The sequence below is a fragment of the Vanessa tameamea genome, chromosome Z (assembly GCF_037043105.1).
Source record: "Vanessa tameamea isolate UH-Manoa-2023 chromosome Z, ilVanTame1 primary haplotype, whole genome shotgun sequence".
Lineage (NCBI taxonomy): Eukaryota > Metazoa > Arthropoda > Insecta > Lepidoptera > Nymphalidae > Vanessa > Vanessa tameamea.
The window spans coordinates 2,121,298-2,135,808 of NC_087341.1; the positions used below are offsets into that span (position 1 = coordinate 2,121,298).

At 32.3% G+C, this 14,511-nt stretch overlaps 1 protein-coding gene across 1 annotated transcript; it reads left to right on the forward strand.

The window, feature by feature from the left end:
- The first annotated feature begins 1,073 nt into the window (after positions 1–1,073).
- On the forward strand, positions 1,074–10,023 carry LOC113403879 (probable cytochrome P450 305a1). Its single transcript, XM_064220282.1, has 4 exons — positions 1,074–1,199; positions 6,948–7,032; positions 9,317–9,476; positions 9,919–10,023. The coding sequence occupies exons 1-4, from the start codon at positions 1,115–1,117 to the stop codon at positions 10,021–10,023; spliced, it is 435 nt and encodes a 144-aa protein (XP_064076352.1). The 5' UTR covers positions 1,074–1,114.
- The last annotated feature ends 4,488 nt before the right edge of the window (positions 10,024–14,511 follow it).

Genomic DNA, 14,511 nt, shown 5'->3' on the forward strand with positions numbered 1-14,511 from the left:
CAATTATTGTAATCAGTATATATTATGAGTTTAAAAATCGTTATTTATTAACGAAAGTTGTAAATAATAATTAATTTATTCAAAAATCCATAAATAAAAATGCATTTTTTTAAAAGTTTGTCACGTGACACAATACGATCCTGATTGGTCGGGTTTATGATGCTTGCTTGTTAACCTCGTTTGCCTACTGTATGTAGATTATATGTAGCACAGATTAAAATACAGGCAAGTGACGTCACCGACCCCATTACAGTCATATTGTCAAAGTAGCGTTTTGGCGCGCTATTTAAATATGGAATTTTTTTAATTTGATATTTTTCAACAAATATGTACTAGAATTAAAAAAAACAAATTTTACTGGATTTCTTGACCTCTACTAAATAATATTAAATGGATTTAAAAAACCAGTTAAATAGCCTATTGCACGATCTACTCGGACACCAAATCAGACACGACCGAAAGAGTTGAGGCGCAGTACATCCCGCAAACGTTAAACAAATACCTATATATAAATGATCATCCCATTCTATAGAAAAGCTCCACAGATTGTTACGGTATTCTGCAATTTTAAGACTAACGAACTACGTAAAACGCAAATCTATATGTTAATCGTGCGTAGTCCGTCTAACAATTTTAAAAGACGAGCCGTGCAGTGATCCTTAATGAAAAATAGGCAGCAGATTATGTGCTAGCGAGCACGAACGAGGACTAAATCGACTTCTGTACTAAACCACACTAGAATCCGTTCAATCGTAGCATAATTGTAAATCTCATATAATTCCAAGAACATTACGTCTTGATATCGAACTTTTATGGATCATCGAATGAAACGACGTTCTTTGCTATTTATGATCAAATATATTTTGTACTTTAGATGTTTTGAGCTGAACGAAGTTGGGACAAAAAAAAAAGGGCGTTAGTTAAATTAAATTAAAAGCAGCGGTATTCGTTTTGTTCGTGGTGAGATTTTCCTGGCGTTAGGTATTGCTTGAGAATAACAGTTATATTATGATATACTTATTAAGGTTCGGAGAGGTATATAATGAGAATGATAGCGCCAAATCGGCGGTCGTCTCAAATAAATAAAGTTATATAGTTTTATTTCGATACCCTCATGTTACTATGGGTTTTAATCACGACAGCTCTAATGCTATCCGTTCTCGTCAACATGATCGTTAAGCCGAAAAAATATCCACCAGGTGAGAGGACATCCATTTTTTTTTTAAATTTACATCTACGAAATTTAAATGAATTGAGATTGCATGCGATTTTTTTGTTATCATTTTTTATTGGCCTTAATTAATAAATATATTTTCTAATTAACAAACATTATACAACAATCAGTGATCAGATGTTAATAATATATTTAAATAGTTTGCATTATTAATTTACTTTTGATGTAATAACAGTGCTCTATAGGCTGATAAAATCGGTACTTTAACATGTCGTGTTATAAATAAAAAAAATGTTGATTTTATTATTTCACTAACGATTCTAATTAAATGCTTTGTGATTGAATCGTATGCGACGTTTTAGAAAAAAAAAATCCGAATCATTGAGAAAATTAAAAACAATTGATTTTCTTTTTTAAATAGTTTTGAATAATAATTATCTACTTCATCATAGTAAATATATTGCGAAGAAACAATTTGGCAATATATTTATTTTAAGGGTGGTTCAGTTCCCCATATCTCGTTCGGTTTTATCATTAACTGGAACCAAACGTCGTTATCAAAGTATCTTTAAAGATGGCAGTGTAGATAAATAGGTATTATGACGATCCATACTTACCTATTATTTATGTTTTCGGGATAAGATGAAGAATCTTCGATATTTAAATGTGGTTGATTTGGGATCGAATTCTCCAATATATATTTTTTGTATTCATTAGTAACTATGAAATAAGTATATTTACAATAATTAATTTATTATTATTATGATTAATTTTTGTGTTTAAATTTTTAATATCCAATGACCTAATTTTTTTATTTTATTTAATCTATATATTATAATTGGAGGTCTGTTTGTAATACTAAAATAACCGTTTTTTACTAAATACATATGTATAATGTATACACGGTACATATACCAAAATAACACTTTTTTTCCTATTTATGTCGGTCTTTCTGTCTGTCTGTTTGTTCCGGTTAATCTCTGGAACGGCTGGACCGATTTTGAGGGGAGTGGTTCACTACCAGAAAGCTGATTTAATATGGAGTAACTTAAGCTACAAAAGTAACTTTTTGTTAAATTCAAACGCACACGAAGTCGCGGGCACAGCTAGTTAAAACTAATTTAAGTGGTAGTGGTGATAGACGGTAACTTCCACTTATCACATATTCTTTCGCCAAAAAACAATGGATTGTTGGTCGGTGGCGCATTGGCGATGTAAGGAAATTTTATATTTCTTACAGCGTCAATGTTTATTCGCGGTGTTGACTGCTTCACATCAAGGATACCATTTCCCGCCCGACTATATAAAAAAACTTTTTAATATGCATATTTAACGACATATTTCAACTTATCCATTGATCTGTTTTAAATGAAATGATATATTATATTCGATTGTATTTTAAATTATTTACTAAATATTTCACCAAGACGGAAAATCATTTTCCGGTATTTTTGTCTGTCTAATTTCTAATTGGGAGCTATTTCGAAATAAAAGAAGTATCCTAGAATGTTTTAAGTGATTCTAATTAAGTATAATTATGGCGAAGTGTGATGATAGTACATATTATCATACCGTTTCCTATTCCCCCAAATACAATACTCTCAAAATCTAAGAAATTCCTATACCGGTAAAACCGATGACGTGGTTTTATAGTGATATATTTATTTATGATTTACAAAGGAATATATTATGATTATCTATATATCTGGTTTTGTATTTTGTGTGTGAGAGTATGTATGTTGCGAATTTTAATTTTGTTTTAATACTTATATATTTTATTATTTTTAAGTCTAATGATCATGACAATCTATTTATTTACTTAGTACCTTAAGTAATCTACTTAATACGTGACATTTCCATATTTAAATTATAACTTTAAAAAGTAAATTTAAATGTTTTGGCTAATAAGTATTTTTAAGTTCTTAAATTATAGATTTCTTTATGGAGTAGGTATGCCGGGAACCTTGTGGTATGTTTTCACCATCGGCAATTTTCACATTGGCGCTGTAGGAATAATAACCATTCCTTACATCACACCAATGAGCCACCAACCTTGGGAGCTAAGATGGTATGTTCCTAGTGCTTGTAGTTACGGTAGAAGCTTATCTGTCTATTAAGTCCGATCCATCCCTAGTAGCAGCTCAGCCTCTAGGCTGCCCCTGTGATAAAGCTCTGCTAATAGTACAGAAACCGAACTTCGCCTGCTGCTAAAACTTCGTGTCCAACTTCGTGTGGTAATTTAATCGTAACGAATCAATTGTACTATACAAAAACTTTTAGGTTGGCCCAGCACCGAATAGACCTTTACAGGAAAAAATATTCAAAATAAAAAAAATCCTCCAGGACAAATATTTATAAAAAAAACGTTAAATATATTTCTTTTCTGTTTTTTTTTTCTCTGAATGGCTTTAAAACATAAATTCTGAAAAAAAAAAATTTAATTATTGTCTGTGAATTCTAGTTCATTATTTGTTTAATAGCATTAAGTTATAAATTAGAGAAAGATGAACGGCGCGGATCAGAATGTACAATAAAATAAAATTGAGATTGCATATTTTCATTTGATACATGCAGGTTTCCTCGCGATGTTTTCCTTCACAACCGTCCACAAGATGAATGCTACACACAAGTTCTTCATATGGAAACTCAGTAGGATACTCTCCTAGTTTAAAAGTGCCTCTCACTTAGTATGTACTTCAGTTATTATAATCAGCCTGTAAATTTCCCACTGCTGGGCTAAGGCCTCCTCTCCCGTTGAGGAGAAGGTATGGAGCATATACCACCACGCTGCTCCAATGCGGGTTGGTGGAATACACATGTGCCAGAATTTCGTTGAAATTAGACACATGCAGGTTTCCTCACGGTGTTTTCCTTCGCCGCTGAGCACGAGATGAATTATAAACACAAATTAAGCACATGTAAATTCAGTGGTGCCTGCCTGGGTTTGAACCGGAAATCATCGGTTAAGATGCACGCGTTCTAACCACTGGGCCATCTCGGCTCCTTCAGTTATTACGTTATTATATTTACCAGTTGAATAAAGCTCTTAAGGTCTTTTAAAAGAAGTATCTGTTTCACGTGAACGATGGAAACACCAGAAACATTCGAACATTCAGAAACTAAACTTTATGATTAAATACTGATAATATGTATTTTAACTGGACACACAGAACACGTATTATGCCGATATTGTTTCACAGACTACTGGATATCCTAATTTACATCGTAATTATTTTCCAGTTATTACGTTATTATACTAATATGCATCGTAATTACATCTAGTATAAATATTTTTTTTTTATTTTTATTTTCGGGTTTTGATGTCGACATACCTGTTTTAATTGATTTAAAAAAAGGAGAAGGTTACATTGTTGATGCGTATTTTTTTAAGTACGTTCATCGATTTTGAAGTCCAAGTTTGTAATTCTTCAATTTCTTGGCAGATACTTAGAACATTTTTGTAGTTAGTAGTTAGATTATAAACATAACAATAAAAAAACGATCTTATTACAATAACAAGCAATATATAACACAATGTAATTTATTCAAATTGATTTCATAGTCAGTTTTATTAAGGATTTAAAAACTGTTTGTTAGAACTACTATAATAATAATAATTAATGTCATTTATAAATTATGTTTTTCTGCACGTATTATACAAAGATAATAAGAAAACAACACCAAGCTGTTTTTAAATTTGTGCGTGCTTACGTCAATTTGCAAGCTACATAAATTTAATTATACTTATTTTAATTGCTGAGATGTAAAAGTTAACACCCGGCTGAAGTATCGCAGACGATTTTTGTTTATTTATATACTCGTAGGTATCAATTTACATGGCGACTTGTTGAAAGAGAAGTTCATGTGTTGCCATCCGATGGCGAGTTACAACAAAGTCTATATTAGAAATGTCTATTAATCAAACAAAATTTATAAAAAATATTTTTTATATTTTTATTTACATAATCTGTACTCAAGGAATTAATACAACTGGACGTTCTTCGCTCATTGGTAGAAATTCGATCATAATCACTGTTTCAAATTGGAAAACATTTATATAAATTTATGTTTCGATATATTTTTTTTTACTTTTAATGACAACGTATTTTGAACGATATCGCTAAATATAATATTTTACAAAAAAAAAAAACAATTGATATTGAGAAGAGAACATTTTATTAGCCCGACATCAGTTATAATCCAGGATCACGCCTTACGAGCTAAGTCATTAGACCAGTAAGGTAGTAATAGATGCTCAATAAGGAATCGGTGTTAATGAAATTAAGATACTGATACCGAGCGTAATTATTACAATAATTACAACAAATCGATTAATTAATTAGTATTTAACTGGAAATGAACTAAACATTAAATATTTTTATCTGGGACCGTCATGGTTAAGTTTTAACGTTACGAGGAACAATAAAAATTAATAGTTATATATCTCCCTTTTTTATTATAAAGCTGAAGATTTTGAAAAGATATATATTAGCGAGCCGCCCCAGTTTCGCACGGGTGTGATTTATTAATAAAAAAAATGATATGTTATATATATTTATACCCTATGTCACAGAAGAATAAGGTAGCTTTCTACCAGTGTATTTTTTTTTAATTGGATATTTAGTTTCTGAAATGTCCCGTGGATTCAAGCTTGCCGTATATCAAATTTTATCAAAATCGGTTGAGTGCTTTGGCCAAAAGCGTAACAGACAGACAAACAGAGTTACTTTTGCATTTATAAAAGTATAGCTAAAAATACATACATACAGTGATATAGATTAGTTTATATTCTAGAAAAGTATTTTAAATTTTAAAGTTTAGGAAAACTTAAGTTTAAAACTAAAGAGTTTTAGTGAGAGCTATTTATGGGTACCACGTCTTTAAAACTAAATGTAGACGTTCTGCTATTAGACGTTTTCCACACAAGTTGATCACAAAGTCCTATATTAAACAGAATGTTATATTGGTATAGTGTACTCGTACAAGCGGATTAAGTCTTTCATTGCATTTAGACTCAGCTCCCGTCCAAGGTTACACGTGTCCGCCCGGGTACTCGCTCAGTAAATTTCCCTGTAATATTTTATATTTTAAATCTCGAGAACTCGGTGCCATTTATCTGCATTCGAGGGAACCGTGGACGGATAATTTGTACTTTTGCTGATCTTCATTTTTTCTTTCTTACCGAAGTCACCATTACGGCGTATCGAATGAAGTAATTGGTAATTTCGTGTTATAACGACTTATTGCAATATTGTAATAAGTCCAAATCAATTAGATTTTTTTTATATTAGAATTAAATAAAATTTCTCAAAATGTTATTACGATTATTACAGATTTCACTTAAGTTAATTATATAATATTATTCTGTAATCATTTAATCAGTCTCTAGTTTAATAATAATAATAATAAATATTGGACAACATCACATACATTACTCTGATCCCAATGTAAGTAGCTAAAGCACTTGTGTTATGGAAAATCAGAAGTAACGACGGTACCACAAACAGCCAGACCCAAGACAACATAGAAAATTAATGAACCTTTTCTACATCGACGATGGATGGAAAAATATTTTAATATTGATTGAAATCCGATCCACATTTTTTAAAATTTATGATACTTAATTATTCAATACATTTGGAAAAATATTAAAAGTTTCATTTTTTATTTTCCTTTTAATTCAAGGACAGTACAAATATTAAATTATTTCGATGTTTCAATGCTCACGATCAATGAAAAAATACCACGATAAAATGAAATAATAATTTTTCAGGAACCACTTTCGTAGAGGGTCCTCTGTGGAAAGAACACAGATTCTTCACATTTAAATATTTAAGAAATTTGGATTATGGAAAACAGTCGATGCATAATGACATAAAAGATAATTTCAAAAATATACTAAATATTATTAACAGTAGCAATGGAAATCCAATAAATATAAAAACTACAGTTGCGATGACTGCTATGAACATATTATGGAAGTGTGTAGCAGGTAATGATTAAAGAAGCTGATTTGTAATTGGTCGATTGCAACTGATGTCGAAATATTCAACCTATGGGCGTTTAGAATTTAGTTAGTCGGTACATCTGAGTTTGTACATCGTTTCAGTAATCGGAGGTTGATCGATTAGAGTAATCGAGCGAAACGTTCTCTTCGCCCGTACACATCCCACGCAAGTCCTACCTACGCCTTATATTTTTATTCTTGAGATTTTATCTAATATACCGGATACTACTGTTTCATATTACAAAGACGGAATCAAATTTAGACCTTAGTTAGTTTATCAGGTATTTACAGGACAGGACCAAACTGTCAGTTATATCTACGTCAACTTGTAACTGATGGTGAAATACAAAACTATCATTATCATCATCCTTCTTGTAAGCCATCCATCCTCTTTGTAAGCTGTCTGCATCCAGTCTGTTTCAATCTGGCCCGGTCTGGTCCACAATTGACCGTGACTATAGACGGGTGTCTTGCCGTCGGATGCCCAATGCTAAGCTACCCTTACTTCAGCCACAATTCCGTCACTGCCTTTCTCCACCTGCCGTCATTTACGTCCTTAAGTGGGACGGACGGTAATAATATCGTGGCCTATAGTTATATACCTAATATAAATATCGGCTTATATCGACTGTAACGTATTTTCTTTTTTATATTTTTCTATTTCTATTAATCAAAGTTATCACCATCCAATGAATTCAATGTATTTTTGTCAACGCTTGACAGTTTATTGATGCATTTCTTGACGAAATCAGCTTGAATCAAGAAATTCATTCTATTTTGTACAAAAAAAAATTTATCCAATTTCTAGATAAAGTAGAAGTCGGCATTTTTTATCGCTTGTAACAATGCAGATCAAAATTCATTCGTTTGTGTGCCTGTTGACCAAGGCATGCCTTGAGGCACGAGTTCGTGGGACAGCCATTTGTAAAGCTTTTCTATATTAACAATTAGGCACAAATGAACCAATATTGTTTTGATGATAACGTCGAAAGCTGCTGCTAATTCAGCCGTAGATGGAGTACCATCTGCTTCCACGATCATCTTTAATTCGTCATTGTCGATCAAAGATTTTGTACGACCACGGCGTTGTCTGGACATTTTGACCTGAAAAATGAACCCCGTTCTAGACGGAAGCGGACAAACCATGGTGGTGCGTTTGTTTGTATTGCTCACTCCGTAAAAATCATTGATGTTGCATGCTGTTTATGCCACGTTGCTATCATGACGGTGCTCATATTCAACAAATACTCGAATTTTTTACGTATCCACGGTGACAAAATTATTTAAATGCACTGAAAAAACATAACGGTAATAAATGAACAAATTACTAAATTTAAAAAATAATTTCATTTGTTTAAAATAAAATAAATTCAACATTAGAGTTTATAGCCAAACAATAAATATTTTGATTAGAAACGCCCAGTACTGCAGAACGGCAATTTCATAGGTGACTTGTCGTATTGGTAATCAATCATGATATTAAAATGTACACACCTAGGTACAGTTGTCAGATGAGTTATGTGAGTTTGGCCTAATTTAAACCAGCTCTATGTCATGCAAAACAACATCTGACATATTGATGCTACAATGCTACGCATTATTACGCCTGGTTTGTCTAGCTTGATAAATTTACGTAGCAGTGGGATGGTGCTACATACTGCTGGTAGTGGTCCGTACTCATAGTTGCCATAATTATATTTCGTCTTGGACGTTAAAAGATAAGCAAGGTCATATTTTTTATACACTAAAACATTCTCCAAAATGCGCTGCACCTTCTGGTATTAGTGTTATATATATTCATAGATTTTCTAGTAAGGAATTACAACATCTTTATTAATTAATATAAATTAACATCGAGATAATAAAAACCTTAATTACAACACAGAAGAGTACATTAAACTTATTTAGTTCAATAGAACATCTTAAGCGAACATTGTTGAACATTAGTTAGCAGTCGAGTGACTTAAAAAATGTCACAATGCTTGTCTGTTTATAGATTTGATTTCTTTGAATAAATCAATTATAGAAATGATATAACAACCCTTTTTATATTAGGTATTGATTAAAAAATTATATATTATTATTTATAGAGTCAACGTAATTTCAGGCGAACATATAAAATAATCACAACTTAGGAAAATTAGAAAAATAGAATTACTAAGCGCTAGGTCGAAAATCTTTACGATGGCCGGAGGGTGGCTGAACCAATGGCCTTTGCTAAGATTTATAGCACCTGAATGGAGCGGTTATGCTGTTATTAAGAGTATGAATGATCAACTATATGACATTATTATTGTAAGTCAAAATTTACTAACTGATATTAAATGTTGGACTGAAATTAAACACCCAATGACACTGCATCAAAATACTACTGCAAAAGCATAGTACTGAAAATGTCGTTTGATCAATTTTAAGGTTATTAAGGTTATTTAAGGCTACGGACAATCATTCTTCATCTTCACCATCAAAAACTTCAACTGTCAAACTAAAGGCAAATATTATAAGTTAGCACAAATGAGAGCACATTGATTGTGCATCTCATCATCATCAGTTCTATTTCTACAGTAAGTGGAATGGGGATTAATATATTGGGGAATGAAAGCCAGCGATGCTTTTTACTTTACTTGGACCTAACAGGGATTAAAATCCAGGATCTAATTTGCAGCCACATAAGCTTACCACTAGATCAACGAGGATAAAAATTATATCCCTAAATGAAACACGTTTTGGATTTCAGGAGTCAATAAATAAACACAAAAATAAATCAGTTAAAGGACCAGATTTTATATATGCCTTCATGGATGAAATTAATAAAAATGAAGAAACGTACACAGGTGGGTAAATATAATTAGTATTTATAAAATAGCATATAAGTAAAAAGTTTACTTGGTGGATTTGTGGGAAACCATCTAAGTAGGTACCACCTATTCATAAGATATTCTATCGCCAAACAGCAATACACAAGGGACGTAACATCTTAGTTCAAGAGTTGGTTACGCATTGATGTTGTGAGGAATGATTAGTATTTCTTAAAGGGCTAACTCTATGGATGTTGGTGAACATTATCATCAAGTAGTACATTTTGACATCCGTCTAGCTCTGTACATAGAAAAAGAATCGGACCCTCACCCCCTCTTTAACTTATATTGCCCTTCAGAATTGTAGATAGGAATATGAATAATCCTATTCTTATACAGGATACAGTGATTTGAACTTATCATTAGTAGGTTAAATCCATACGTCATCTCTATTCAAAGCTCTTTTCGAAGCTTAGGTTAGAGGGCCCCCTGAGGTTTGGGACCCTGGTGCACTGCACAATCAGGCCCTACGATAGCTACGCAACTGGTCTAGCTACATCATTAAGAACTATAATCAATAGCCTGTTATTGTCTCACTGAAGGTTTAAGCCCTAAGCCTCTTAGGGACTCCTATCTTTTTGAAAAGTATTGTAGTTTATTTGATCACGCTGTATTTTCTCTATCACCCAGCACGAGATGAATTATAAACACAAATTGAGCAAATGATAATTCAATAGTGCTTGCCCAGTAATATTCGGTTAACATTCTTTCGTTCTTTCCACTTCGCCACGTCAGCTTAATGTAAATTTTGTGAAGAATAAATTCCTAAAGTGCTGCAACTAATAATTATTACCCACTTTACAATCTCAATTCGTTGAAAACGATTCTAATTTGTCTTTTCTGAGAGAATTTAGCACTATTTTTTTGACGGCATTCCGCGTCGAATTTATTTAAAGCCGTATTTCATATTTTTGTCACCACTACATATAGCTAACTATGACCTGTGTCATAGTTAGTGTTTACTTTCATTTAATTTTACGTTTATTGTTATTGGTTCGTTCATCCGTTAATTGCGTGTTGTTGAAAAGCCTCTATAATATATTTTAATAAGCTATCTGAGGTGGCCCAGTGGTTAGAACGCGTGCAACTAAACCGATGATTCCGGGTTCAAACCCAGGCAAGCACTTTTTTTCATGTGCTTAATTTGTGTTTACAATTCATCTCGTGCTCGGTAGTGAAGGAAAACATCGTGAGGAAACCTGCATGTGTCTAATTTCAACTAAATTCTGCCACATATGTATCCACCAAACCGCATTGGAACAGCGTGGTGGAATATACTCCAAACCTTCTCTTCTTCCAGAGGAAAGGAGCGGTAGGAAATTTACAGGCTGACAGAGCTGCTTTTGTATACAAGAATATACTAACTATCATGAAAATCGTTTGGAATTTGGCAAATTACAACCAAGTGAATAGCATACAAACAATAATAACCTTGTCCATAAAAAATACTCGACAAAAATATATACAAATATACATTTTACTAGAAGAGCTTACTCTGATTGTCGTTCGAAAGCTATTTAATTTCAATGAATATCTGATGTCACGTGTCATATATTTGAAACAATTTAAGAGCGTTTATTCCAATTGCCGCTCGTCAATTTTTGTCATTTTAAACTTGTGTGCGTGTTACTGTGTGTGTGTATAATCACAACTACTACAGTCGAGCCAATCGATATAACGCATTGTGATGCTATTACATTATTTATTACGTATATATTTTCAATGCGTTTTAATTTCAATTGTATAAAAAATAAAATGACGTTTGCTTTTGGTCTCGTTTACATTAAAAAAACTTTGATTTGTACATCGTCTGACCCATCATTATTCCGAACAATCACTTAAACCAATCCGTTTAGTTATAAGCAGTACTTTTGGATCTATTATTATAAATATTTTAACCTAAATCTGACTTCGACTGATAAAATAAAATACTATTTCATTTCAGACTCGTGTATACTACAGCGTTTCTATGTGAGGTCCAAAGATATTATACAATAGCCGTATTTTCTGGTGCTAGAAGGAGGCTTACTGACGTCATCGTGGATGGCTATACAATTCCCTCGGGTACAACCATTCTCGTGTCGCTCGGCGATTTGCACACAGATCCGGAGCTATGGGTAGAGCCGACTAAATTCGCACCAATGAGATTTATCGAGGCGAACAGCTCACTGAAAACTTCGGCACTTTCACTGACGTTTGGTTTAGGAAAGTGTTTTTTTATCAAACATCTATTTTAATTCTTTTTTTAGGTTATAAAAATTTTACGTGTTTATTGTTAGTCTGTAAAATGCTTATATGATTTAAAATATAAACAAATTATTTAAATTAGGATATTTTATTTTAAGCTTTGATAATACGATAGTAGGTTTTAATTTATATACTACCATCAATTCCATACCTAAGTGTTCACTATTAAGTTCCTTCCTCCTTTATTAGGAATTTTGCAATCTTTGATCTTCTGTCAGCAAATGCAAACCACGAAGGAAGAACTAGCTGCTAAACAACCGAGAGACCAATCTCTCAAGACCACACACTGCACAATAAACAACCACTAAGTTAGATGAGCTACAATTGGAATGTCTGCGACATCCACGTTACTCGCGGGGCCTTGCTCCAACAGATTACCATTTTTTCGGAATTTGGACTACTTCTTACAAGGAAAAAAAATCAACTACGATGCGGCACTCCAAACCACCTTCAAAAAGTTAATTGATTCTCGCCCCCATGGTTTTTTTTATAAAGGGATCAATTAACAACCTATGAGATGGCAAAAGCGCATAGATAACAACGGTTTTTTTACACCTTGGGTTATGGTACTTAAGTTTTAGTAAGGATTCCTAATCTTTTCTAGCAATAAATATAGCCTATGTAGCCTCAGGGTAAATGTAGCTTTCCAATGGTGAAAGCATATTTGAGATCGGCACGGTAGTTTTTGAATTTATTCACTACACACAAAAATACAAATTTTTCCTCTTTATAATAATATAGTAGTGTAGATTATTCTTTTCTTTTTCTAATTTATCAAATGAATGGAGTTAATGCTTGTTGGCTTCCAGGCAGGATATATAACATACATATATAATTGTATTTAACTAACATGATTGTATTTTTAGATGTTGAAAAAGAGTAACTACTGAGTTCCTTGCCGGTAGAATCTACATTCCGAACCGATGATAGCATTACTATTTAAATATAGTTTGTTAAATGACGATTCAAAACTGCTTGTAAAAGCCTACTTGAATAAAGTATATTTTTATATCGATTTTGTATTATAATAATCATTATATAAAACTGAGGAATAATATTGCTATAAAAATTGAAACACCTACACGAATTTTCATTTACAATGAAAGTTTTAATAAAATAGTACAATAATAATTCCAATTGTAAGTTAAGTATTGAGATACCTACATAATCATTTCGAAATAAACATATTTCTATTTAAATCCAATGATTAAATTATATGAAAATACTGTTGAAAATAACCAAGTAACTATGAATTGAACTATCCGTATTATAAAAACATGAAGTTTGTACTTATGTATAGACATTATTTAATCCGTAATGTGCCAAGCTACTCATCCGATTTCAATAATGATTTTACCAATATATAGAACTAGCGACCCGCCCCGGCTTCGCACGGGTGCAATGCTGATGCTAAATATACTACAGAATGTGATAATAGACAAAGTTCATAACTTTTTATCATTAGACAATACAAAACGTTCCTGTCCCTGCGTTTTAAATCTGTAATATCTTCGAAAATATTCATCTAAATTATATGCTGTAAAGGGCCATATTGATCTATATTAAATTTACAATGTATTTACGGTACTTAATTGAATAAGGATTAATGCTGTATTGCTTAAAATCGCTTCGAAAATAAGCCATTATTTCTCGTAAGAAGTAAAGGATAAAAAATGGTTATTGTGGGCTATCCCTAAGAGATAGACATATAATACCATGCCGGACTTTTTTGAAGACCTTTCTAAAGTGTACAATTCTGTACTACATTATTTTGTTCTATCTCGTAGGGTTCAGCCGGAGTTTGCAATGTAAGCTCAAAAAAATTACAACATAACTTCAGAAATTATCAGTGTTTTTCTACTGTATTGTGCATGTATTATACGTATAAACCTTCCTCTTGAATCAATCTATCTATTAAAAAAAACCGCATCAAAATCCGTTGCGTAATTTTAAAGATACATACACATGGACAGACAGCGGTAAGCGACTTTGTTTTATACTATGTAATGATGATGATGATGAAACTCACTCATAGACTATGGCTATATAATATTACCCCGTTAAAATAAAAGCATTATTCATGAAGACCAATTTCGCAATGTAAGTCGAAGAAAACCCGTACAAGCGAACGCGTTTCTTACGAACGCTGCCTGAACTGAATATGCCTTCTATTGAAAAGGGTTAGCTTACAAACAAACAAGCCTGAAAAAATATATGTTCTATAT